The sequence below is a fragment of the Eublepharis macularius genome, chromosome 7 (assembly GCF_028583425.1).
Source record: "Eublepharis macularius isolate TG4126 chromosome 7, MPM_Emac_v1.0, whole genome shotgun sequence".
Classification (NCBI taxonomy): domain Eukaryota; kingdom Metazoa; phylum Chordata; class Lepidosauria; order Squamata; family Eublepharidae; genus Eublepharis; species Eublepharis macularius.
In genome coordinates, this window is record NC_072796.1 from 38,764,399 (window position 1) to 38,790,441 (window position 26,043).

Here is a 26,043-nt window from a genome sequence, read left to right on the forward strand (position 1 = left end):
AACATAGCTCGTCTAAATGCATTTGATTCCCACAGTATAACTAAGCTCATACTACAGAATGCACGGAGCGGGCAGTCTCTGATCACTTTTGGCAGGATTATCTGGCTATTCAGAAACACTTCAAAAACCTTTGGTTGTGTGCTGTGACACCAAACCAAAGCTCAAAAACCTTGCCATAAGCACATCCCCTACTTCTTGGCAAAATACTGCCATGAATGTGAAGAAATTTCCTGTCATTGTGAATTGTTAACGTCAGTATACTCTAAATGATGCAAGCTCATCACAAAACATTTTCTTGCATAGCTTTCAACAAATGGGCAATCATCCAGAAAGCAAGAGAGAATAACAGATCTTACTATATAATTGAGTAAGCATATTTCAGACAACTCACTTTATACCCTGGTGCATCACCAGAGGTCGCTGCCATGGAGGGAAGCCTAGGCAAGGCACCATGTCCCTGCAGAAAATGTGCCATGGTGGCAAGCCCAGGCTTGGAGCAGGATGGGAGCAGGTGGCAATGCCCACCTTCTGCCTTCACCCCGCTGGTATTAGGAGTGAGACAGGTGGCAATGCCCGCCTTCCGCCTTCACCCCGCTGGTATTAGGAGTGAGACAGGTGGCAATGCCCACCCCCTGCCTTCATCCAGCTGGTATTAGGAGCAGAGCAGGTGGCAATGCCCCCCCCACTTTAACTCAGTTGGTATTAGGAGCGGAGTAGGTGGCAATGCCTAACCCCTGCCTTAACTCAGCTGGTATCAACAGCGGAGCAGGTGGCAATGCCTGCCTCCCCTTTGAACCAGCTGGGATCAGGAGTGGAGCAGGTGGCAACGCACACACCCCGCCTTAACCCAGCTGGTATTAGGAGCGGAGCAGATGTCAATGCCCAGCCCCTGCCTTAACCCAGCTGGTATTAGGAGCAGAGCAGGTGGCAATGCCCCCCTTCAGCCAGCTGGGATTAGGAGAGGAGCAGGTGGCTTTGCCCACCTACCGCCTTAACCCAGCAGCTATTAAAAGCGGAGCAGGTGGCAATGCCCTCTCCTGCCTTAACCCAGCTGGTATTAGTGATGCAGCAGTTGGCAATGCCCACCTCCCACCATCACCCATTTGAGATCAGAAGTGGAGCAGGTGGCAATGCCCACCTTGAGCCTTCACCTGGCTGGGATCAGGTGCAGAGCTGGAGGCAATGCCCTTCTTCCCTTCACCAAGCTGGGATAAGGAGCAGAGCAGGCAGCAATGCCCGCCCTCTTCAACCTACTGGAATAAGCCACTGAGCAGGTGGCAATGCCCACCCTGTCTTCACCCTGCTGGAGTCAGGAGCCAAGCATGCAGCAATGCCTGCATTCCCTTCAACCTGCTAGAATCAGGAGCAGAGCAGGTGGCAACGTCCACACCCCCTTCACCCAGCTGGGATCAGGAGCAGAGCAGGTAGTAAAGCTCGCCGCCCACCTTCGCCTGTCAGGATCAGGCGCAAAAGCAGGAGGCAATGCCCACCCCCCCTTCACCCAGCTGGGATCAGGAGCAGAGCAGGTAGTAAAGCCCGCTGCCCACCTTCGCCTGTCAGGATCAGGTACGGAGCAGGAGGCAACGCCTGCCCCCCTTCACCCAGCCGTAGTCAGATGCAGAACAGGAGGCAATGCCCCCCCCCCTTTACCCGGCATGTATCAGGCATAGAGCAGGTAGCAAAGCACACCACCCCTTCACATGGCCGAGATCAGGCAGATCAGGCGTGGAGCAGATGACAATGCCCACCCCCTCCTTCACCAGCTGGAATCAGTGACAGAGGAGGAGCGAATACCTGCCCGCCCACCCTCCCCTTTCTAGAGCCCGTTGTATTTTTTCCCCACAACAGGCTTTGTTGCTAGTTATTTTATGAGTACGCATAAGGATTTGGAAGGCCTCCATGTAATAGCATGTCCCTTAAATCATCTCACCAAATAATTGACCCCTTACTGTTCATGCAAACAGGAAACTCAAATCTGAAAATGTAGGGAATTTTCTGCACTTACCTGCAGCGTTGGCTTGTGCCCCAAATGTAAAACTTGTCTTTGTTGCTTGCTCAGTTTCTTTTTCTGCTGGTTTTGCCAGGTTGAAACTAAAAGCAGGTTTTGCTGTGCTGTGATCTTTGGTTTGCTCCACCTTCCTGAATGCAAAGATGGGTTGTGCCTTTGTCTCTTCATTCTCTGCTTTCTTTCCGAACACTAGTGGATTTGAAGGGGCCACAGACTCCTGTTTGTCATCTGTCCTTCCCAAAACAAGCTGTGGGGCAGTCACAGATTCCACACTACCAAAAGCAAAGCCACCTTTTGCTGAGGAAATCTCATCTTTCTTCCCTTCTGGCTTCTTAAAGGAAAAGGGAGTCACTGAACCTTCCTTTTCCTCTGTATTTCCAAATTTGAAGCCACTTATTCCAGTTGTATTCTCTGATGAAGTTGTAGAGACTGTGCCAAAACCGAAACCTCCGACAGCAGGCTTGTTAAGTCCTTCTTTCTTCTCTTGCTGCCCAAGGTTAGCTATTCCAAACTGAAACCCTGTGCTGGATGTACTGGTAGCACCAGAGGGAAGCCCAAAGTTGAAGGTGCTGTTACTCTTGGTCTCTTTCAAGCTGTCCTCTGATTTAGACTCCAGTGGAAAGGTTCCCAGCTTGGAGCCTTCAGTTTTAGAGACCTTAAATCCTCCTGTCGTAGTGTTCATTGAGTATCCCAGATCTGAAGTAATACCAAATTTAAATCCTGTTTGCTCTCCAAACTTGAATTCTTTCCCTGTGCCTCCCAATATCTGAGGCGATTCTGAAGAGGATGACTGAATACCAAATTTAAATGAAGGCGCAGATGGGGCCGAGGAAGCAGCAGCTTGTGTAGCAGTACTAAGACCTGAAAATTATAAAACAAAACTGCATGCCAAGTTTGTACTACAAACATAACTGAAGCCTTTATATTGCAAAACTTTCCCAGGTCAGTCCTAACTTCATAAGAGTGTACCCTCCCCACGTCCATCACTAGAACAAACTGCTGTATTTATGAATAATGCATTCTAGATAACAGATTGCCAATAAGCCCAAGTCAAAAACACATAAGGAACATAAAGTTGGCAGTAAGCTAAATGTATTCATTCATTCCAGTATTTCTATCCCACTTTTCTCTCCACTGGGAGAAAACATCGTCTGAATGTACAATGATGGGATAAGCACCACTGATATGAAAAAGCTCATTGGAAGAATCGTTTTGAAAATGTATCTACATGCATATAGAAGCACAACAGAAAGAATGTGATTTACTCATATCTTCTCTGAAAGGCTGTTTTTAAAAGCATGCAAGAACAATCGTTTGTAATGACTGGAAAATGAATTTCACTGGAATAGAATGACTAACGGGGGCAAACTAGGGATCTGTATACTAGCATGCTGGGCACCAAAAAAGTCTTACACCCCCACCAGCAGGGACCAAGGGGTGCATATATGCATCACTCTTATAGTGCCAATGTTCACAGCCAGCAGAAATCAACATGAAGGAGCAAGAATCATCTCTAGAGTTAGCATGAAGGGACGCAAGTAGCTTGGGGTCTAAGGGCAGGGGGAGAATTGCACGTAGAGATGGAAAGTGGAAGATGGAAACTGGCTTTGGCAGAAGTGTGCATCCAAAGACCAATTAATCCTCCACAACGTATCTTTTAAACCACCCATCAATTTTCGATAGAAGATGTGCACTATATGTACATTCCTGGAAGCATCTCTCATTCCATTGAAGGTGCATTCTGCTGGAAGTGGTGGCGTGCCAACAAATCTCATTTAGGTTCCTCATGCAGCTAACATGCACAAAAGGCTTGATTCTAATTTCTGTAGATGGACTGGCCAAGGAAGAACCAGGAAGGGAGGATAAAGAGAAATAAAAATCCAGCTTCTTTTACCCTGCCCTTTCTATTCTTTGTGGAGAGGACTTAACAAAACAAACAGTACAAACAGCACATACAGTGAATGTTGTTTGGGAAACTTTATCTGTTTTACTTACTTTTTAGTTCTGTTGTGCTGCCCGGTTTTGCACTCTCACAAGCTACACACTTTGTGGCATCTGCTTTGTTCTGTACTAAGCAGGTCTCACAGTCCCAACTCCCTTCTGGTTTCTTGAACTTGTCAAAGCCCAGAAAACCGCCAGAAAGACTGGGTGAACAGGAAGCACTGCTACTCACCACAGGCACTGAACCTCCTGATTAACGAAACAGTATGTGAAAAAATTCTCTTAATTTATAAAGTAATCATCAAGTCAAAACACCACGTCATGTAACTGCCAGTCTAAATAAAAAGTAAACATAATCAACAGCTGTATTGTCGAAGGCTTCCACGGCCCGGAAAACCCACAACAACCATAATCAACAGCTGCTTTTTCAATGGGAGAAGTCACATATATGACTTGATGATAAAACTGGCAGACATAATTCTAAACTCCTCAACCCTGATGAATGTGGGATTTTTTACATTTCCAACACACTTTACCAACTGTTTCCAATGTCTCCAAGACACAGAGATGCCAACTCCACTTGAGAAATTCCTGGAGATTCTGGGGCACTATCTGGAGAGGGCAGAGACCGCCTAGAGTTTTAGGTCAGGACATTAACTGTTATTCTTACAGTACCATGAGTTTGATTTCTAGAAGATATAGGAATAACGCAGCAAGCGTAGGATACTCATACTTTGTGCTGTTTAGAGGCTGCAAATCTTTAACTTTCAGAGGCTTTTAAACATTTGTGTTTTGTTTTTTCTCCCCTCCCTTTCTTCTCCCCTTGGTTTTTCTGTTTTTGTTTTGTGATTCTGTTATTTCAAAGTAGCTATGCAGTTACTCCTGTTTGGAGTATTTTATCTTATTTTCAGTTTCAGTTTTTAATTGCTAGACTTTGCTGGCTTGTGGTCACATTGCTGAGAAGGGAGTTGGTTGTTGGCATTTGCTGTTTTGGCTCCCTAAATTCCTTTTCGAGAGAAACATATCTTATTGCCAAATCTCTTGATAAAAGTTACGAAAAATTAGACGTATTAACTTCTTATATCCTTCATAATAAGAAGTAAGAGAAGGGAGTAACCAGTGGTCCCTTGAATTCTCATCCACCTAAATATCTATATAAGTATTCACAACTGGGAACTAAGAGGAGCCAACAAACTTTGGTTTTTAAACCAAACAAAATTATCCTTGAATTCTTCCCTTACCAAGGCAGAGATATAAACTGGCAGAATAAGTGGCAAGCTAAAAGACATCTCAGCAACTTATTAGGAATACCAATAAGGGAAATAGATTTATGGAATAATGTAGCACAATATAGAAATTTTAAAAAATAATGTATTATGTAACATACATTACGTAATTATGTAATATATTATGTAATATAATCACATAATAAATTATGTTATTATATGATTAATATTACATTCTCTCTCTTTGCCTTTGGTGGTTAACTGACACTCCCAAAGATGTACAACTAGTCAAGGAGAATATTTACTAATTTGCTCACCATCCATATAGTGGTAGCTTGGACACTATAATACTGGCAAGAAAGGACAGCCGACAACAGGGAATTTAATTCGAAATACTGCAAAACAGATGTGTGAGGCTCTCCCCTGCTCTGGTCCTACCTTATCTGGTTCAGCCGTAGTGTTGTTGACTGGGGGGTCCCAGCTGAGTGACCTGAGTCTCAGAAGAGCAGGCATTCCTCACTGCTCTTGGATAGGTTCTGGTCTCACTCTGTGCTCTCCTCAAAACTCTCCACCCCTGCTTGTGGTAGGACTTCCCTTTTATCCCTTCACCATTCCCAGTCTCCGTTCCTAGTCCTGCCCTCAACAACCTAGCAGCTGTCCCGGCTGCCTTAGGTAGCCAGACCTGTGGCTGCTCTGCTGCCAGCCTCTCCTGGCTATTTCCATTCTAACCCTTTCTAGCCTGCCTGCTGGTTTGCTATGCTGCTGTTCTTCCTCCACCTGCATCTGTGCTGGGAAGTGGCCTGGCTCCGCCTTCATCACCGCCGATCTGCTGCTTGCAGTGTTGCTGGCCGGTTGTCCCTGCTTCCTGCACCATCTTCCTCTGGCTGGTCTGTTGAGCTTCCCACGGGCCAAGGGAAGGGGCTACCCTGGAGCCACAGCTGGGAACCTGGCGGTAGCTAGGACCCAGGAGCCGCTGCCCAGCCTGCCTCCTGCTGCCAGGGCCTTGCCTGGGCTTCCTGCATCTGTGGCTCCCTTGGCGTTCCTGACCTTTGTTAGTGCCTCAGTTGCCTGTCCCCTTGTTGCTGGGTGAGTGCTAAGGCTGGTGGGGCAGGACTGGGGGGGGGCTGTAAACCTTGTCTTGGGGGTGTGCGGCAATGAGGGGATGCTGGACAAGATGTCACAATTTGCTTTTACACTTTAAAATGCCAGTATACGTTCAGAGGTGTCCTACACTTTTTCAGTTCAAGATAAAATACTTAAACCAAGAGTGTGATAGTTTTTTCAAATGTTGCAAGCTCACCTGGTTTGTCAGACTGACAGGCCACACATTTGCTGTCCTCCGCCTTATTTGACACTAAGCACACAGAACACTCCCAAGCACCTTTTGGCTTCTTAAATTTGTCCCCAAATCCCAAAGTGACTGTCGTATCAGTGTAGCTAGAAGAGGAAGATACTGCCGTTGTACTTTCTGTGACCACAGGCAAAACAAGAGCTGGTTTTACTCCTGTTCCAGGTTTTGGTGTTTCACAGGCCACACATTTTGAAACTTCTGGCTTGTTCTGAACCAAGCAAGTGTCACAATCCCAAGTTCCAGCTGCTGCCTTAAACTTGTCTCCAAAGCCCTGCGTCCCTGTCGTAGAGACAGTTGATTTGGTGGTGGTATTGGGAGTCAAAATACCAGAATGTTTAGTACCATCTGATGTCGGCACTTTAACAGTTTGACAGGCTATGCATTTGTTATCCGTCACCTTGTTTTCTACCAGACATGCCTCACACTGCCAACACATTGACGTTTGTTTCGAAGTATCTCCAAGTCCTGAAACAGCTGCAGAGAAGCTACTTAGGGCTGGCCTTGTATAAACTACTGTGCTTGTTGTGACAGGTGGAGTTGCTGATGAGGAGTAAGTGGTTGGAGAGGCAAAACCTAAGAAAAGGAACAGAAAAGGCAGCCTGAATTTCTAACAAGCACCTTCTCTTATAGGATGACCAAACAAAACTGGAGATATCGTTGCCAGATCAACATATGCTAGCAGCATACAACAATCATTGAACCAAATTAACTTAGTATCTTCTTATATACGATGATTTCTGAAGCTGTTTTCAAACTGTTTATAGCAGTCCGGGTTAGTTTATAACATACAAAAACCGTTTATTATAATTGTAATATTTAGGTGTTCATAAAATTCTGCATATTCTTGCAAGGACTGATGTTTAAAAGGAGGGAAGGAGGAAGCAGTGCGAGCCCCGGCAAGAGCACAAAAGCTGCACTGCAAAGCACTGCTCAAGAGTTCCCACTAGCAAATTTGGAGCTGTCAACAGACATTTACTCAGGCATTTTCAAAACACTACTCCAAAAGCAGTTTTAACAACTTATGTATAAATGAAAAAAAAAGATAAGCCTTTAACCGAAGCACATTTACTTGGACTAAGGGCATGACATGAAGGGTGAGGTGAGAGAGGGAAAAAAATCGAGACCAGGACGTTCAAGGCACAGCTTCAGAAAAGACCAAAAGCATAAGAGAACTTTGCTGTTTTACTGATTGGTTTTGTACCTTGTCTTTCTAATTTTATAGGCTTTGAGTAGCTTGCAACAAATGTGAATAAAATAGATTTCAAAATCAATAGCTGTACAGTGACACAGTTCTGTTAATTGCCCAGTAGTGCATCTCATGAAAAAAAATCTATAACTGGATTGCAAGAATGGTGATAACAAGCGGTTTTAACTGCACCTGAATAAATTAGTGGCCAGTAGGAAGCTATGAAGAATTTTAAGAAAATGGGGCACAACAACAAAACACATGAAGAACGTTTCCCTTAGGTTCTGTAAACGTTAGACTCAGTAATGCGTAAATGGAAAAAAAGAAATCTACTTTAATATAGTTCTGCTTGTGGAAGGGATTGCATAATCTATTGTGCAACATCTGTTGCTCCCATCTAAGTTTGTTTGTGGGGAAGGCGGGGTATAAATCAAATCAAATAAATAAATAAACAATGACATACACACACAAGCTCTTGTGCAACAAACTCCCGCCTGTCCTATATTATACTGGAGGAGTCTTATTGAGAATGGAGAAGCTGCTAGGTTCACTTCCTGAAACTCAGGAGTAGGTTGCACAGTATCTTGCACTAGTGGAAACACAACTGGGGATACAATAAGTTTGACTCAGCACAAGTAGCTGCTGCAGTCTCTTTCTTGCACTTCCTTACCGTCTCTTATTCGCTGATGTGGGGATACAGGGGACAGCACTGCAGTGGCTTGTCTCTTTTCAGCACAGTTGGGGACAAAGGGTGGCACTGGGGAAGAAGCTGTCATCCCGCCGCCTGCTGGTATGCGGGGTACCGCAGGGGGCAATACTCGCCCCATTATTGTTTAACGTCTATATGCGCCCCCTCGCACAGCTGGTGCGAAGTGTCGGTCTTGGGTGTCACCAGTACGCTGATGACACCCAGTCATATCTGCTGATGGACGGACGGCTTGGCTCAGCACCAGATGTCCTAAGGCATGCTTTTGAAGCCGTGACTGGATGGTTGAAGCAGAGTCAGCTGAAGTTAAACCCCACAAAGACAGAGATCCTGTACTTGAATCGTGGGTATGTGGTTTCGGGACCCCGGCTTCCTACCCTCAATGGGGCGGTGCTTACGCCAGTTCCGTGGGTTAGAAACCTGGGGATGATCCTAGATGCCTTCTTGAAAATGGAGGCTCAGGTCACTGCAGTTGCCAGGTCTTCTTTTTTCCATCTATGTCAGGCCAGGCAGCTTGCTCCCTATCTTTCGACCTGCGATTTAACTACAGTGATCCAGGCAATGGTTACCTCTAGGCTAGACTACTGTAACACACTCTATGCAGGGCTTCCCTTGGGTCTGATCTGGCAATTGCAGCTGATCCAAAATGCAGTGTCGCACATCATCACCAGGGTGCCTAGCACTGCACATATAACACTGGTACTGCACCAGCTGCATTGGCTGCCAGCAGAGTACTGAATCAGATTCAATTTGGTAATGAGAGGGACCGGTGTATCTGCAGGACCGCCTCTTCCTATATGTGCCCCAGAGGGCGCTTCGATCTGGTGATAAACATCTACTAATGGTCCCTGGCCCCAGGGAGGTCTGCCTGGCCTCAACCAGAGCCAAGGACTTTTTGGTTCTGGCTCCAACCTGGTGGAATTCTCTGTCTAATGAGACCAGGGCCCAACAGAATCTGCTATCTTTCCGTCAGGCCTGTAAAATGGAGCTATTCCACCAAGCGTAAGGTCGAGGCTGAGCCGGGCCCCGCCAGCCGTTTTGGAGAAGAACTTGGCCCTCCCTATCAGAAGTATCCACCACCAGATTGTGCTTTTATCTGTTTAAGTACTTTTCAGTGACGGTTAGGTGAGAGACTGATGGATTTCTGTGCTGCTTTTGTAATTTTTAAATATTTATATTGTATCTATTTGTGGTTTTAAATCTTTCTTAAATGCAAGTTTTATTAGAATTCTATAAAGTGTAATCCTCCCTGAGCCTGCTGGTGCAGGGAGGACGGAATATAAATTGAAACAAATAAATAAATAATTCTGCTTGTGCTACAGCCTTAGAACAAGCAGAAACTTTTGCCCTGGATCCAACCCAATGTTTCAAATAAAACAGAGCCACAGAAGTCTTTTTGCCCTTTGTCCTTTGGAAGAGAGAGAGCCACAGGGGTTTTTCATGTCTTTGTTGATTTACATACTTGGGAAAGGAAATGGGGGGAACTTGAAGTATATACTTCTCCATAAAACAGGATAAGCATAAGTCACTGCTGACTTTGTTAACAATTATCATTACACCTCTGGACTGCTTTGACATCAATTATAAGCTAGCTTTCAATACAGTTGTTTTCTTGAAAAATCATATAAATGCAACATTGCCTACTAGTTAACAATTACGCTTCATCAACTTGACTTACCAGGACTCTTTAAAATATCCAGAACACTTCCTTGTTTCAGGACTTTTGCAGGCTTAAAGGGACCATCATACTCTTCATTTTCTCTCTTATTGCTAATGTTATTGACTGCTGTGGATTTGAAGAAAATGTTTGTTTTAGTAGGCTTTATGGTCTGGATTGGGAGTACTTGAGGGAACGTCTTCCACATTTGTGATTGATTTGTACTCACTTAAGGTTCTGCAAACCCAGGGAAAGCATGAGAAAAATCTGAATTGGTTAAACACCCCCTCAAGAAACTTCCCAAAGGTTACTTGTGATATTTACACATGCCAAAACATTGCATAAACCAAAGTGCTGACAGTCAAATGGTATTGTTGGTTGCCTTAGCAATCCAAAATGGCACATGGTCACTGGCAGGGGCTCAAATCATGATGAGGCACAGGAGGCAGCCACATGGAGAAGGAAGAGAAGCTGATGCTAAAGGAGAGTTGTCTGCTAAGGGATTTGGAGGAAAATAGGATTTTCCTCTCCACTGTGAGTTCTCACAAGTTGTTCTTTTATCCCCGATGTATTAAAACCTTCAGCCAAGACTTTTCTTCAAGTATTATCTAATCAATGATGGAGGTGAAACATGCAAAGCTTTTTATTAGTGATGTATTAATTGCAGAACTGTGAGACATGCTGCCTAAGCTTCGTCTAGCAAGATCTTTCGGTTTTGAAGACTTTCAATAGAGTAGATGCTAAAGGCAGTTTTTAGTCTAAGCATGTTAAACTTTGCAGGTGTTGTTACTTAGACATTCTGTGATTTGCAGAAATCGTATTGTAATTTTTACCGTGGGTTTGGCCAGTACCAAGATCAGAACCAACTGAGCCCAAGTAAAAAATTACAATATATTACATCAACATGTTGCTTTAATATTAGAGGTGATCTTACTTCTCTGCCAAATTTTTTCCCCTTAAACGGTCAACTTAATTACCTGCATTAACCACAGACATAACTGGAGTATCCTTGGATCCTGAAGGCTCAGATGATTTTGCAACAGGAACACTAAATTTAAAGCCGCTGATCTGGCAAAAAATAAAAGATCAATGTGAAAAGACAGTCAGGCCAGTCTGCCAAGATATCAAAGGGTTGGATCCTATGAGAAACGTTCATGGAGTTGGTAGAGTGGGTCTTCTTTTCCCTTCCTGTTGAGGATCAAGGGATTCTCATAAACAACGTGAACTGCTCTGGCGGAGGGGCTGCAGCAAGGAGAGGAAAGCGGACAAAATCGCCTTCTAATTTTGCCAGCAGTCTGCTAACTGAAATGGAAGGTGATTTCCATTGTGATTTTCCCCGTTTTGTTCATAAGGATCTTCCATGCTACAAAAGAGAATTCAGGGGCACACAGAGAAATGCTAGGGGAAAGATCTGATCCCCAACTCTTCTCCAAGAGCTCTTCCATAGGATTCAACACAATGACTTTCAATATTAATGTATGTCTTTTTCTCTCTACATTATCACTATCTTCTTTTATAATAAGTTTACACATGCATTATTTACTTACAGACAGAGGTGGTAAAACTTCTGCTTCAGTGGATTTTACAATTGGAGATGAAAATCTGAACACAGGACTGCTAGCATTACTGGCTGGTTGCACCTGATTTTTTCAAAAGAATTAAGATTTTAAATAGTTCTATGGAAGGGGTGTATTAGCTGCTGGTTAACAAATGCAGGAAACATATACATTAAAGTTTAGAAGTGGCCTGGATGATTTCTGCATGCCCAACGTAGCTTGAATTTTTTTTTACTGCCACATCCCCCACCCCAGCACTTGCTTGAGATTTTCAAAAGCAGAACTTCAACTCTGTTAGAGTGGTTAATACGAGAACTTGGGAGCCCGGCGAAGCGGCTGGGAAACAAATTCAGAACAGACAAAAGAAAATTTCTTTACTCAACAAATAATTAAACAGTGGAATTCACTGCCAGAGGAGGAAGTGATGGCCACAAGCATATGCAGCGTTAAAAGAGGATAAGACAGGTTTACAGAGGATAGGCCTATCCGTGACTACTAGCCATGGTGACTAAAGAGAACCTCCATATACAGAAGCAGCCAGTACCAGGAGGCAGCATCAGGGGAAGGCCTTGACCTCAATGCCCTGTTTTTTGGGTTCCCCAGGACAACTAGTTGGCTGCTGGGTAAAACAGGATGCTAGACTAGGTGGACCTCTGGTTTTGCTCCTCATGTTCTTTTGTATAGAGGAATTAGACAGCTGTTTTTTCTTTAAAAAAAAATAACATGCTTTAGCCAATTGTTAGAAAATACTAAACAAGATAAATTTGTTGAGTATGTTGGAATGAATGATTGCTGGATCAAGTACAACCAGTTGTATTACTTTCTTTGATTTGAATGACTGGATTTCTAGCTATTGTAATAAAAATTTTAAATGCAAAAGGCAGTCTGTGATATGATGACACACGTCTTTAAATCCCAGGTCTCTTTCAGCAGAGTCAAGCCACACGCACTCATGTTTACAGCAGTATGAAAATAGTTGTCATCCATACCCACTCTATTTTTGAGCTGCTAATTCCTCAGCCACTGCAACTGTCAGAGATTGCCAAAGTGGAAAAAAGCATCTGCTGACAGCTTTCCTCCCCTCACACAGCAGTTCAAAACTATAAAGAAATAATTCTGCAACTTCCTTACACAAACACTGTAGCACTTAAGAAAATTCAGCTTGTATCCTTGGTACTTTTAATTTGCAGTTGTGGAAACAAGATAATAAAGCTTGCTGGGTATGGAAAGAAAAGTAACGTTTATAAAACTATTGCATGGAACAAGGTGAACTTCCTCGCATGATTACACAGGTCTGTGTAACACACTCAAATATAACTTGGCATCTGAACTCACAGAGTTGACAATTTTAATCAACTAGACAGAGAAAGCATGAAGAATGAGGCTCAAGCTTGTTGACAGAGTGATTGGGATGAAGTAAGAGAGTAAGCAAGCAAAACCTTCAAAAAGAAATTACCTTTTTAGCCACTGATTGTGCAGAACTGACAGGTGATGAAGAAGCAGTTGTACTAGCAAGAGGGCCAAAGCTGAAGTTTGGCAGTGAGGATGTACTGATGGGTAAAGATATTTCTGGTAGTGCTGGCACCTCCATCTCCTAAAATTACACAGTTGTAGGATTATTTTTCAGGTTCCATTAAAATGGATATTATAGTCCCACCCAGCCCACTTCTATAGAAAAGATGAAAGCAACTCAGCCAGTTTTGAAAAATTTCTTAACATAATCAATGAAATACTGTGGACGATAAAACCATCCTCCAAGTAGTCTTCTCCTGTCTAAAGAGCTTTCCTCCAACTTAAGAAGCTGCTTCTCCAGTGGGAGAGTCACTTAAATTGGAAGAAGGCTCCTTAGATTGGAGGAAGGCTACAAAATTGAAACAAAAGAAAATGTGGGGATAAATATAATTAATTAATTAACACTGCTCAGTGGAATAGTGGGATAGGATTAGGATCCCCCCACCCCCCATTTTTAAAAAAAAAAAAGAACAGGAAAAGAAAAATGTCAGAGTGGATGAAACTTTGGATATCACATGACTTTATTACTTTACTACTCATGTCTCCTGTTCTGGCTGCTGTAGCACAAGTAGAGGCTTCTTTTGAGCAACCACAGCAATGTCAAGCAAGGTGCTTGCCTCCCATACAGACTTCGAGAGATGGCTTAGCTGGAGTACATTTGTACAAAGCAGCATTAAATGTAGCAATAGGAGTCATATGCTGCTCTCACTACAGCACCAAGAAATGAATTCCCCAGTTGCAATGATGGCTCCGATTCCAATTCAGACAGCAGGTTGCCTCCTTCCCCCGAGTAGGAATCCTACTTGTCTTGGAAACCCTGCACTCAAATTCTGTGCTCTATTCTCCTGCAGCAAAACAGTGCATTCAGGCTCTGAACTACTTCATTCTAATGACTATCACATTGTTGGGGAGGAATGTGAAATACAACTTTGCTCAACATTCAACAAATTCCAATATTAACCATGTTGGGGTACAAAGCTTTGTGCCCACAGTCTATTAAGAGGTTTTTCCATCTCACCGCTTCTGTGCTTCAAAAACAATCCACCCTTGCAAAGTAAGAAATATTTTTACCTCCTCCTCTTGTGCAGATTTTGATACATAGTGGACACCTCTTTCCCGCCTCATTTTGCCACCACCACCTCCCGCTGCTGGAGGTAATCCATTGGATGCAGCAGTACTGAACTTAGGGCTTGAAACACTCCTAGTAGAGAACCAATACATATTATATAGCTTCACCGCATATTATACAGCTTCACAGACTTGCTCCCTCTCACTTAGGTATGTTCTGAATATTTACGGAGCATACCAAAGCGAGTAAAATACCATAATTCTGAAGCAGCTTGCCCCTTTGGAATTATGGTATTTCCGAATTTCCCCCCCGCTTCGGGTAAACCCGAAGCAGGAAACCTGAATCTTTTTGGGCTGCACACAACTGAAAAAGAATCTAAAGATTGCCTACAACGGCAAAGTGGTCAGCAGCTACTTAATTTGGTAAGAAAAAAGTTGCAAAATCTCTTTTCTTTGATGCAGCAAGTTTTTACAAGGAAATGTCTCTTAACATTTTAGATACCTGAGAGATTCAGTGGTTCATATTCTTTTACGCCAACTGCGAGAATGATAATTTAATTTAATTTATTATATTTATATTCCGCCCTCCCCGCTTTCGCAGGCTCAGGGCGGATAACAAATACAAACACCATTAAAAACATTTAAAAACATTAAATAATACATTTAAAAACATTAAATATTACAGGGTAAGCTTGTGTAATCAGTCATCTGCTTCTCTAGCTGTGACTGGGTCAGGGTGTAGACTTCTATGCCATTCCTCTATGGAAAGGAAAATGTGGCTACCCCTTCATCCTGTTTTTGAATATTCCGTGTAATAATTGATCGTTCATCACCAGGTTTTACTACAGTGCTAAACTCATCCTAATTCATTTTTAGAGCAACACTAACCGATACCTGCTTATTATCACCTGTTTAGAACTCTTTTTTTTTTAAATTTGATGACCTAATAGTCTTGGACACCATAAATCACAATACCACCCTCTAATTCTCCTGTTCAGAACTGCACCTTATACATTTCAAATCCTGTATCTGTAATTCAAAGTTGTTGCTTGTTTTATATTAACTTTTTTCAATTAATATTAAGTTTCAGGATTGTGCATATGTTCATTAATTGGCTTTAAAAGGAGGACAAACATCATACAGGATACCAATTAAAAAGCCATGATATACACATTCACAGTAGCTTCTTTAGATTTAGGTCAAGACTTCACATACCTTTCTGACAGATCTCTTTTCTGTTCTGACAGATTTTTCTCCTTCACTCCCTGTAAAGAAAAAAATATGCTGAAAAAAATATGCTTCAAATTTATTAATCTTATTCTCCACTCCCTCCACCTTCCCATTTGTTATTCCTAGGAAGAATGACTAGATGGGAGTAAGTAACAAGAAGCCACAGATCCTTGTTTACCTAAATGTCTCCCTAAGGTCACCCCCCCCCATTTTTTTTTTCAATGGGTTCTGTAGTGGAACTCCTTGGCTGCCCCCTGCTGTCTGAAGTCATCAAAATAAACCACTCCAATTATAAACTGTATTTCTTCATATCAGCAATGCCATGTGATCCTTTTCTTGCCTATACCAATTAACCTGATTTTCCAGTCCACTGTTAACTGCAACTTGAGACTACCAAGGAAAGAACATTATGCTATATTACATATTCAGTACTGAAAGCTGCTCTATTATTTTCAATAGGGAAAACAAGTTCATAATGTTTAATATGTACACCTTTTTCTCCCACAAACCACTTACAAGACATTTAGTACATTGTATAATATATTATGTTTATTTCACTTTTGCATATTTTTACAACATACAGCTTAAAAAAACAGTCAGGATCTAAGATTGCTCTAAGTACCCAATACACCAATTAATTAAAAATGAAGCAAAACATGTAGAAACTAGCCTCTGCATCAAATTTATCTAGGAATTTCTGAGGTAAAGGAAGGTGTAATGTTTTCAAATATACATACTTTATGGTTCATCTCTATTCTCTGTCGAATCCTGCCTGATTCAGCAGCAGACGTTAGAGATGGTTTAAAATATTGTGATCGACTCATTGACAGTGAAACAGCCTTGGGTGTCACAAGCTTCTGGACCGGAGGAAAATGGGATTCAGTCTTTAAAAGAAGTAGCATTTGAAGAATCAAAACCAATTTGAATAAAACAGGTTATTACACAAACCCTTTTAATGGAAAGCATTGAGCATACAACCCTAGCTATTCAACGCTGAATAACTCTTAATTCCATAATTGGCTCTAAATACAGTCTTAAAACAAAACCCCTTAATATTAATCAAATTTGCAACTAACACAGTATTCTCATATCTTATACACAACAAAATGAAACACGTGACCTGGGGACCCAGGGTGTACATGGTTGGAGTGGTGGGCTAGGATCTGGGAGACCCAGGTTTACGTCCCTCTTCTGCCATGGAAACTGGCTGGGTGACCTTTAGCCAGTCATACTTTCTCAGCCTAAATCACCTCATTAGCTTGGGAAGATAAAATGGAGGAGAGGACAATGTAAACCACTTCGGGTACCCACACTGGGGAGAAAGGCAGGGTACAAATGAAGTAAATAAATGAGTCTGAATTCATGGACTGGAGCGTATCATGTCATTCCTTTGATGCTTGTTATGTTCATGCATCACAAGGACTCTTTCACTGATGCGAGAGCATGGAAAGGTCTTTGCTATAAAGCCCTGCGTGTAGGCCACTGGAATGAAATGGTCGGATCCAGCCTATTGTACTCAAAAAAAGAAGTTAGGTATACATCTCAACTAGATTTAACAATTTACTTGATCGTCTGAGATGACCATTCCAATCAGCTTCATTAATAATTTACAGATTTTAGATGACATTTTTACATCAACTTCAGGAACAGATAGAAAATCTTAAAGTCGTTATTTCTAGAGAATAGAAAATTCTAACAATAACATTCCAACGGGCAACCCTAAAATCACATGTGCTTTATAAAAAACAAAAATTCCCTCTCCCACAAATGGCAACTGGTGACAAGGAAGGAAAACAGGGGATGTGCATTAGGTGTAACAGACTTGCAAGCAGGTTCACAGCTCAGCCACTGCTTTCAAATACAGAAGTGGATGCAGGAGGCTAACATCAGGCTCAGTTTCAGATCTTGCTAAAGCCAGGACTAGAGACCAGACCTTTCTCCCTTTCAGTTGTCTTCTTTGGAGCAGATATAGAGGAAGTGAACTGGGGGTTGTGCATTATCTTCATCTATCCCAGTGTGCTCCTAGACTTCATCTTTTGAACAACTGTTATCTGTAGTTGCTTGCACATGTGATATACAATGCAACTTCCTAAAGTTATTTTTTCTGACCTCAAATTTGTTCAGTTTGGCAAACTATAATCTGCCAGCGTGCCCCCCACCCTTATATTTTTTGGCAAATCAACAGACTTTTGCACTAAAAAGAACTGAAATGGATGGCATCAATGTCTGCACAGTCAGTGTGTATTTAGTAGTAAGCAGCTACTTAGGCTACTTGGGAAAAAATATTTATGCCCTATCAACTATTTAAAATGAAACCAATGTGTACAGTATAACCTGCAAGCGTACTGTAGTAACAAGAACTGAGGCTGCTTTGTTGAAAGGGTCTTTCTTGATTACAGCCTCTTGAGAATTCAATGTAATTTGCAAGTGAGCAGCAGCAAGCTACTTCCAAAACAACATTCACTATGAAATTTGATGAAACAATTCGAAGCATAAAAGAACAAGTGATTTGGTTATAGTGGGAAAGTGGCAAATCAGCACAGCCAGGACTTTAGAATGCAAGCTGCACTACGCTAATCGAACTTTTTCTCAGTATGTTATTGTCTGTCCTCTTACTTTGGCAGCAAACTACGAACAAACCTTCTTGGCCAATAATTACTGCTGCCAACCATTTTCTGCACTATGAATAGACAATCTCTCTATCTTTACTAAGTAACAGCTGGGTACAGCATTAGTTTTCTCTTTGACACATCTAGTATGTATGGCCTGTTAGATACTATTTACCATTTCAGCACAGATGTTACTCAGCAGCCTAAACACTTATACCAAGTATTATTTTTTCTACTTGAGGCCTCTGCTTCCAAAAAAAGAGAGAAGTCCTATACTTTAAAGGAAAGCTGGTTAACAGATGGGAACAATGCAACAGATCACTAAACTGACTACAGCACAAACATTAATGCATTATAAACTCCTGCAAATAAGGCAAAGTCACACCTTCTTAAATTGGCACAGCATGGGCTGCTTTTCCAATTTATTTTCAAACAAAAAAATATCTATGAATGAAAATGGAGGGGGGATTCTATGGTGCTTTTTTTGTTAATACTTTCCACTTAGCATTTGAAATCTCAAAGGGAAACAACCGTTATGAAACATTCTATTACTTAATTTTCATTCTATCTTTTCTGTGTCGTGAGAAGTATAAACATTTGGGAGGTGTGAGTCTTGGAATACAGATTTTGACATAACATATTCCAGTGGAGCAACCATGCTGGTCTGCTGCAGCAAAAGCCCCCCCCCCAAAAAAAGAATTCTGTGGTACCTTGAAGATTAACATATTTATAGTAGCAGGAGTTTTTGTTGGCTCAAGTCCACTTCATCAGATGTAGCCAGAAACTCATGCTACAATACATTTTAGCCTTTAAGGTGTTACACGATTCTTTATTTTGACATAACATAGTTACCATTTTCTAGGAACCTACTTTCCAAAAGTATGTATTTCCTAAAGCCTAGAGTACCTATACTTTGCATATTACAAAGCAAGCCACATAAAAAAGAATGATGACAACATTAGAGGGAGGAGCTGTATCCTGTATTTTCTTCCACAGGATATGCCAATGACTCATTAGGAGACAGGGGAGCTAGTAAAACTATGTTGGAGGTTTTGCTTTCTCCTATAATGTGCAGTATAGCTCAACTGCTTAACACATAACACCTCTAGCATGTAAACTCACATCTCTACTGATTTCTTCATCTTGTACTTTAATCTAGATGACACAGGCTAATTTGTGATGGATACAGGCTCAGCATGGGATGTAAGTGGCTCCAGGAACTGCTGTGTATTCCATTTTTGTTTTATAAAAGCTTGCTGTACTGTTCTCAAGAATATTTGCTCTAGGCTACAGGTTTCGAGAACAAGCATGCAAACCCAGAAAAGACAAGCGCCAAAGTCCTCTATTTTAGTACTGTATCTATATGTGGTTGTTACATGTCATGTATATCAAGGATAAATAAAGTTTGCACCACTAATTAGATTTTAGCTGAAAATTAATTAACCTTTTTTCTTGGAGAATGAAAGTCCGTGACATTCAGCATACTTCTTTCTGCAGGCTGGAAAACAAAACACAAAATTAAGCAGCATGATTTTTAAAATAAGGTTTCTTTGCTTTAAAAAAGTTTGAAGACTAACTTACAGAAGACAATGATGAAGAAATAGAAGAAGGAATTCTTTTAGCATCCTGTTGAATAAGCATTAGAGCAAGTTAATCTATAGGCATACAAAGCAAATTTTTAACAGTATACAATACTTAAAAAGTATTCATATGATGTACTGAAAAATAGCTTTTCAAAGAGAGCAATTTACTGCTAGTGGACTTGACATCTTCTCCAGAGACTGTAAAATACGCCGTGCAGTGGAACTTGTCACTCCATAGGACTGTGCATTCACCTGCTTGGCTTTCATTTGCCTTCTTATTGGCATCTGAAACATTAACATTGCAAATGATTATAATGCTGAATTTCAGCCTGTATGCAAACATAATTATCATACATTCTTACACTGGTGCCCCAAGTTTTAGAAGAGATTTAAAGGGACAAGTCATATATAACAGACCTTCACCATTCATGGATTTGTGACTTCACTTATTCGCAGTCCACAGTCTGATCTCATGATGCAGCCTCCAGCCTGTTTTTACTCCTCTGAGCTATCATTGCAATCATTACATTGTTAAATTTTGTAAGAAAAGTGGATGCTTTCCTTCAGGGATGCTTCCTAGTATCAGCGAATTTCACCATTCATGGTGATGCTATAGATGGATCTCCTGTGAATGGCAAGGATCTACTGTATGTTTTGTAGCCCAGGTAATCAGACAGGTTTATTTCCTGACTTCATGTGTATTCAAACTTTTTATTTATTCAACACCAGAGTACATTGCATTTTTCTAGAGTGTTACCCTATGAACCCCTCCTCCCCAATTTTACAATTTACATTTTTATAGAGGGGACTACAACTGAGGAAGGTAGTATGGATATTTCCAAAGTACACTCAAAGAGACTTTTAAAAATAAAATAATATTTTGGTTAAATTAATATGGGACTTAGTTAAATAATTTTAAGGCCATTATTTTCTCAAAAATCACAGGTAGCTTTCAGTTCTGTCCCACAAAGGAAAATAACAGCACAAATAAAGTGTAAGAAATGACTCTCTATGGATCTGGTTATGGAGACAGTAACCGTGGGCCTACCATCTCCTTGTAGATCAGCATGAAAATCTTATCCTGCCAAATGGCAGGTATCAAATGGCAAAGATTTCTGCCAACAAAGGACTAAACAGTCCCGTCTACAGCTGGAGGTGCCCAGACCTTGGCGTGCTGAGCCAAGCCATGCCAATCTGGCCAGCAACCTCGTTGTCTTGACACTAGCTATGGCACTGTTACTTAAGAAGTGATCCAGTAGATAGGGGTTAACCCACTAGTTAGATGGGTGTGAAAAATGCCCCAGTATGATTAGTCATGTATTTAACAGGATTTGTCCTTTATCCTTCATTAAGGAACCAACATCTGAAAGCAGCAGGTATTGAGCTTAGCTCTAGCAGCGGTCCCCAACCTTTTTGGCACCAGGGACCAGGTTTCATGGAAGACAATTTTTCCATGGATTGGGGGTGGGTGGGAATGGTTTCAGGATGATACAATTGTGCACTTTATTTCTATTATGACATTATATAATGAAATTATACAACTCACCACAATGCAGAATCAGTGGGAGCCCTGAACTTGTTTTCCTGCAACTAGACGGTCCCATCTGGGGGCGATAGGAGATGGCGGGCGGTGGCAGACACAGTATAAGGCCAGTACTCACGGACCGGTCATTGGAGAGGGCAGCAGCAGCCAGCAGACGGCCGCAGCACATAGAGCTGCCCAGCAGCCGCAATGACACGAGGTCTATATTTTTTAGCGTAACTGTGCAGGCAGGAGGCCAATGGCACTTCTCCACTCTCCATCAGCGGCCATGCCACTGGAGGAGAGGAAAAGGCAGGCAGAGGCAGACTAGGACAGACGGCAGGCAATGCTCAGGGTGGCTGGCTGCCCAGCAGGCCTAGTGGTGACCTGAGGAGGCAGACTGGGGCAAGCGGCGCTCAGGGCGGCTGGCTGCCCGGCAGTGACCCTGCACACAAAGGCACGAGGGCAAGGCAGGGCAGCAGCTCCAGCAAGTGCAGCCACACCAACCACAGCACAGGGCAGCAACTGCGTGTGTGCCGGCTGGGAGCGGGAGGAGATCCCCCAGAGGCATGATGGGAGTCCACCAGCCAGGCAAGGTGATTCTAATGAAAAGTGCAGGGACGGCCAGGTGAGGCGCAGTCGCCCCTCCCAAGATGGCGACCGCCTACCTCGCTTGCTCCCTGGAGACGGCTCTGTGCTCACCCGCCACTCACCTCCTGTGTGGCCCGGTTACTAACAGGCCACGGACCGGTACTGGTATGCGGCCTGGGGACCCCTACTCTACAGCACCCATGAGGAGGTGTGAATGTCCAAGGTAGTAGTCTTGAGGTCTCCTGTGGCTTTTGTTGGTTTTTGGACTGATTACAGTTGTATTCCGGCTTGTTGGAACAGGTGTATGAATGGTTGGTTAATTGGCATATTAGGGTTTAGGTTTCCTTGCTACGTGGCACTGTTTTTTAATCCCTATGATGTTTTAATGTTTTTAATGTATTAACATATTTGCTGCCCTAAATTAATTAAAGTTATTGTTGAGGATAAGCCCATGGACAAGTGGGAGCTTGTGATGATTACACCTTCTATTGCATACATCATCTGTGGCAAACTTATCACGACATTGTCATTGGACAGACACTGACTTTAAAGATAATGGACAGGACATTGGGGACTGTTCACCCCCACTAACTATTTGGGATTTTTGTGAATATAACCTGCCTGTTTACATACAACATTAAAGTCAGTGTAGAATAGTGGCTTGAATCCAACAATCCATAAGAAGAAATGAAAAAGTACCTAGTACAGTCCTGCTTGTGGAAATAATGGCTCAAGAGCTGCAGCAACACTTAGCACTTTGATATAATTTTAATTATATGTAATTATATAATTATATATATATATATATAAATTTTAAATGAAATAACTATGACCATATGGAATGTCCAACTGCTGGTGTGCATGATTTTATTTCAATTTCTTTTTGAAATTGTATCAGATGAAATACTTTGTGCTATGTGCTACATATGCTTTTTCAACTCATAGGGAAAAGATAGTAGGGATACAATTGCTTTCATTTTGGACAAGGAGATAGTGAGGAGTAATTTTATTGCTTGAGCAAGGAATGTTTCTGGGGGATCCAGCCCAGCAATCAAATGTCATACAAGGATCTGGGATATCCAGATCCCCACTCTGCCACAAAGCTCATTTGAGCCAGTTTAGAGTGAAACTACATACACTGCCCTGAGTTCCTTGAAGAAGGGTCTGGATAAAAATATACTGGATAGAACAAAACTCCTTCCCTTTCATTACATTTATTTGACTTCAGAAATACTGTCAAGTTCATTGGTGAAAACACCATTAAAAACACAAAAATAGCAATTACTGTATAGTTAAAAAGCAAGCCTGTATTCCAGACGTATCCATCTACAAGCCACTCAAAAAATTACTGTTATTACAATCGATATGGCACACAACTGAGCATGCCATGGATAGTACAAACAGGGGAGTTTTACAAATACGATCACTATGCATAATCTCCCCCATTCTCCTAGCCCCAGTTCTCTAGCATCTCTCTTACCTGATAAGGAGTAATCCGTGCTTTGGATTGCCTTGCTGCTGCAGCTGCACCTCCGTACGTGGTTTTTCCAGGATAAAATGGAGAATTCCCAAGCTGACTTGTCTTAAGAACAGATGTATTACCAAGTGACTGTGGACAAGCAGAGATAGTTAATTAGCAAAGTGGACAATAAAGTGGCATGACTGAAGCAAACATTGTGTTGTACTTACAGGGGAGAGGGCTCCAAAGGCAGAGAGATTAAATCCAGGCTTTTTCGAGCTGGTAGCTGTGTGCTGAGAGATGGGTCTTTCAGCTTCTGTAGACCAGACTGGTGGTACAGAAACACTTTTTGAAACAGCTATATCTATAATAAAATAAGAATGTGTCTTTCATTTGTATTATAAACCATGTTTTTGAAAAATCAAGAAAACTTGAACGAAATTAGTATGAAGTTATGCACAATATAAAGCCTTCTACAAAGTCTTAATATTAGCTGTGAATTCAGAACATCTTCATACTGCCTTTCTAAGTTTGAGAAGAAGGGAAAATGGAAGATTTAGTAATCTACGCAGAATGTTTCCACAGGGAGGGAGCCTACATTCAATGCATGTAGGCATTTATGATGAGATACAGATACTCATATGTCTATCTTTCCCTATCAGACCTAGGAAACATCCTGTCCCAAGAAAATTCACTGGCATTTATTGATACAGGATAACCATGAACAGAACAGCATCCAACGTCACCTCAGAGAGCTTCATGGCTGAAGGGGATTTCAACGTGTCTCTCTCCTATCCTAGTCCAACAATCCACTATATCACACTGATTCTCAATGATCTAGGGAAGACAGCAATACAACAGGAGCAGGACCAGAGAGCTGGGATGAGAATATTTGACATTTCAGCCACCTGGAATTTCATCACTCATGTCTCTAGGACAAGTTTTTTATCCTGAGCACTTATGATCTGCCAACAGGCAGCAAAAGCTCATTTAAGACAACCCTTGTGAAAAAAATTAACCTTCTCAAACCACTCATAATAAACTAAATTCCAGCTTCTATCTGTAAAGGACAATGAAGGGCAGTAAAAGGCTCTTTCACTCTTCCTTCTCATTCTGCCCATATTACTGGGATTACAAGAGGTTACCTTTAGGCCCATGAACACTAATTCATAAGATCAGGCCTGGTAGATCAGACCAAGAATCTAGCTAGCCCAGCACCGTTTAAAACAATGAACAGCCGAGCCAGCAATCTAGACATGAATGCAACATGCCTCCAACATCATTTGTCCTTGGCACCTGATACCGAGGTATAACATGGGAGTTCCATTTAGCCATCATGGCTAACAGCCACTGGTGTACGTGTCCTCCAATGTTTCTGTTAAATGTAGAGGCCCCTTGCTGACTCCTAATGTGAGGAACGTGAAATTTAAACCCATAGCTCCTGGCACAAGCTGAAGGCAATTATAACTAAACCACCATATCAGACTCACCAAAGGTCACCACAAAATAAATATGCTGCCTTTCCAGAGACCTGCTCTAGGTGCTCACAAGGTAAAAACAACACAATGGCATAAAACTCAGCAGCTTAAATTATATTCTTAAAACAGCGCTCATTCTAGAAGCAAGCCATAAAAACAGCTTAAAAGATAGTTCCCCTCAGCTGAAAGCTTGCATAAAAAGAAATGTCTTGGCCAGATGCCTAAAAGAAAGTAAAGTAGATGCCACGAAAGCCTCAAGGGGGAATAAGTATTCAAAGGTGTGGTATCACCATTAAGAAAGCCCCATCTCCAGTTGCCACCCACCTCACCTCTATCAATGTGGGCACAGAGAGGAGGGAAGGAGACCTAAGTAGCAGGTGGCAGACATTACGGGAGAAGGCAGTCCTTTAGCTACCTTGGCCCCAAGACACTAAGGACCTTAAAAATAAGAGCTAACACTATGAATTAAAAGTGTAAGAAAAATGAACGTTAAATTAAAAATCCAAACTAGACCACCTAATCTGTGTCCTTGTTCACACATGAACTATTATTGTTGGAATAAGATAAAGTACTAAAATGTATGAGTATAAACAACAAGCCAACAACCAACATAAATTGTGATGAAGTTTGTTACCTTTATCAGATGCCCTTGAAGAGAAGCCACTAGTAGTTGAGATGTTGTCATCATCATGCTGAGAGGTAGAATCTTTTATTTCCTTTCCAAGTGAAAGTCCAGAATTACTAATTGGAAATGCAGATGATGTGGAGGGTTGACAAAATGGAAGTGGGGAATCTAAGACGGTGCAGTTAAGGTGACTCCGATGGAGAGAGGGTCTTGTTAAAATATCTGTGAAGTTTAAACCAGACCTACTTGTTGAGGGACCTAAAGATGAACAAAGCAATTAAATTAGCATTCTCTGAAGCAAAGAGTGTGTGAACAGCAAAGATATTTTCTATCAACATTAGCTCTATTGCCAAGCTTCAAGTGAACACCAGGCAGTTATTGCCATGGAACAACATTCACGTAAATCAAGTCAAATTAAAACCTTTGTTACAACAAGCAAAAAAAAACCCCAAATACTAAATGGCTAGAAGACATTAAAAAATCGTATCAAAGTAACAGTAGTAAATTATCATTATCTTACAAGTAATTAGAAGGAAATAACACATGATTATTTAACAAACAACCCACAGATCTCACAGTTAAGAAGGACCCAGCAACTTTATTAGTGATATAAGGATTCTGGTCAGATAGAAGATATTAAGACCAGCCACTCAAAGATACATGTAAGATTTCATTTATCTGTCTGGGAGTACTTACCACATTTCTTCCAAGTGTAGTAAGTATATTGGCATTGGT

At 41.8% G+C, this 26,043-nt stretch overlaps 1 protein-coding gene across 4 annotated transcripts in view; it reads right to left on the bottom strand.

Annotated features, from left to right (window-relative positions):
- Positions 1-26,043, bottom strand: part of NUP153 (nucleoporin 153) — a 51,307-nt gene that overhangs the window by 10,229 nt on the left and 15,035 nt on the right. For 2 of the 4 annotated variants that reach the window (XM_054984955.1, XM_054984954.1), the window contains exons 3-18: positions 25,318-25,566; positions 23,436-23,569; positions 23,227-23,355; positions 19,802-19,918; positions 19,632-19,676; positions 19,495-19,548; positions 16,179-16,325; positions 15,427-15,476; positions 14,215-14,344; positions 13,088-13,225; positions 11,623-11,715; positions 11,053-11,143; positions 10,097-10,204; positions 6,476-7,099; positions 4,004-4,198; positions 2,006-2,869 (exon numbers count right to left, since the gene is read on the bottom strand). In XM_054984955.1, the coding sequence (XP_054840930.1) occupies positions 2,006-2,869; positions 4,004-4,198; positions 6,476-7,099; positions 10,097-10,204; positions 11,053-11,143; positions 11,623-11,715; positions 13,088-13,225; positions 14,215-14,344; positions 15,427-15,476; positions 16,179-16,325; positions 19,495-19,548; positions 19,632-19,676; positions 19,802-19,918; positions 23,227-23,355; positions 23,436-23,569; positions 25,318-25,566 (3,168 nt within the window). The remainder of the gene's footprint in view (positions 1-2,005; positions 2,870-4,003; positions 4,199-6,475; positions 7,100-10,096; positions 10,205-11,052; positions 11,144-11,622; positions 11,716-13,087; positions 13,226-14,214; positions 14,345-15,426; positions 15,477-16,178; positions 16,326-19,494; positions 19,549-19,631; positions 19,677-19,801; positions 19,919-23,226; positions 23,356-23,435; positions 23,570-25,317; positions 25,567-26,043) is intronic. The other 2 variants (XM_054984956.1, XM_054984957.1) reach the window with 2 other exon arrangements.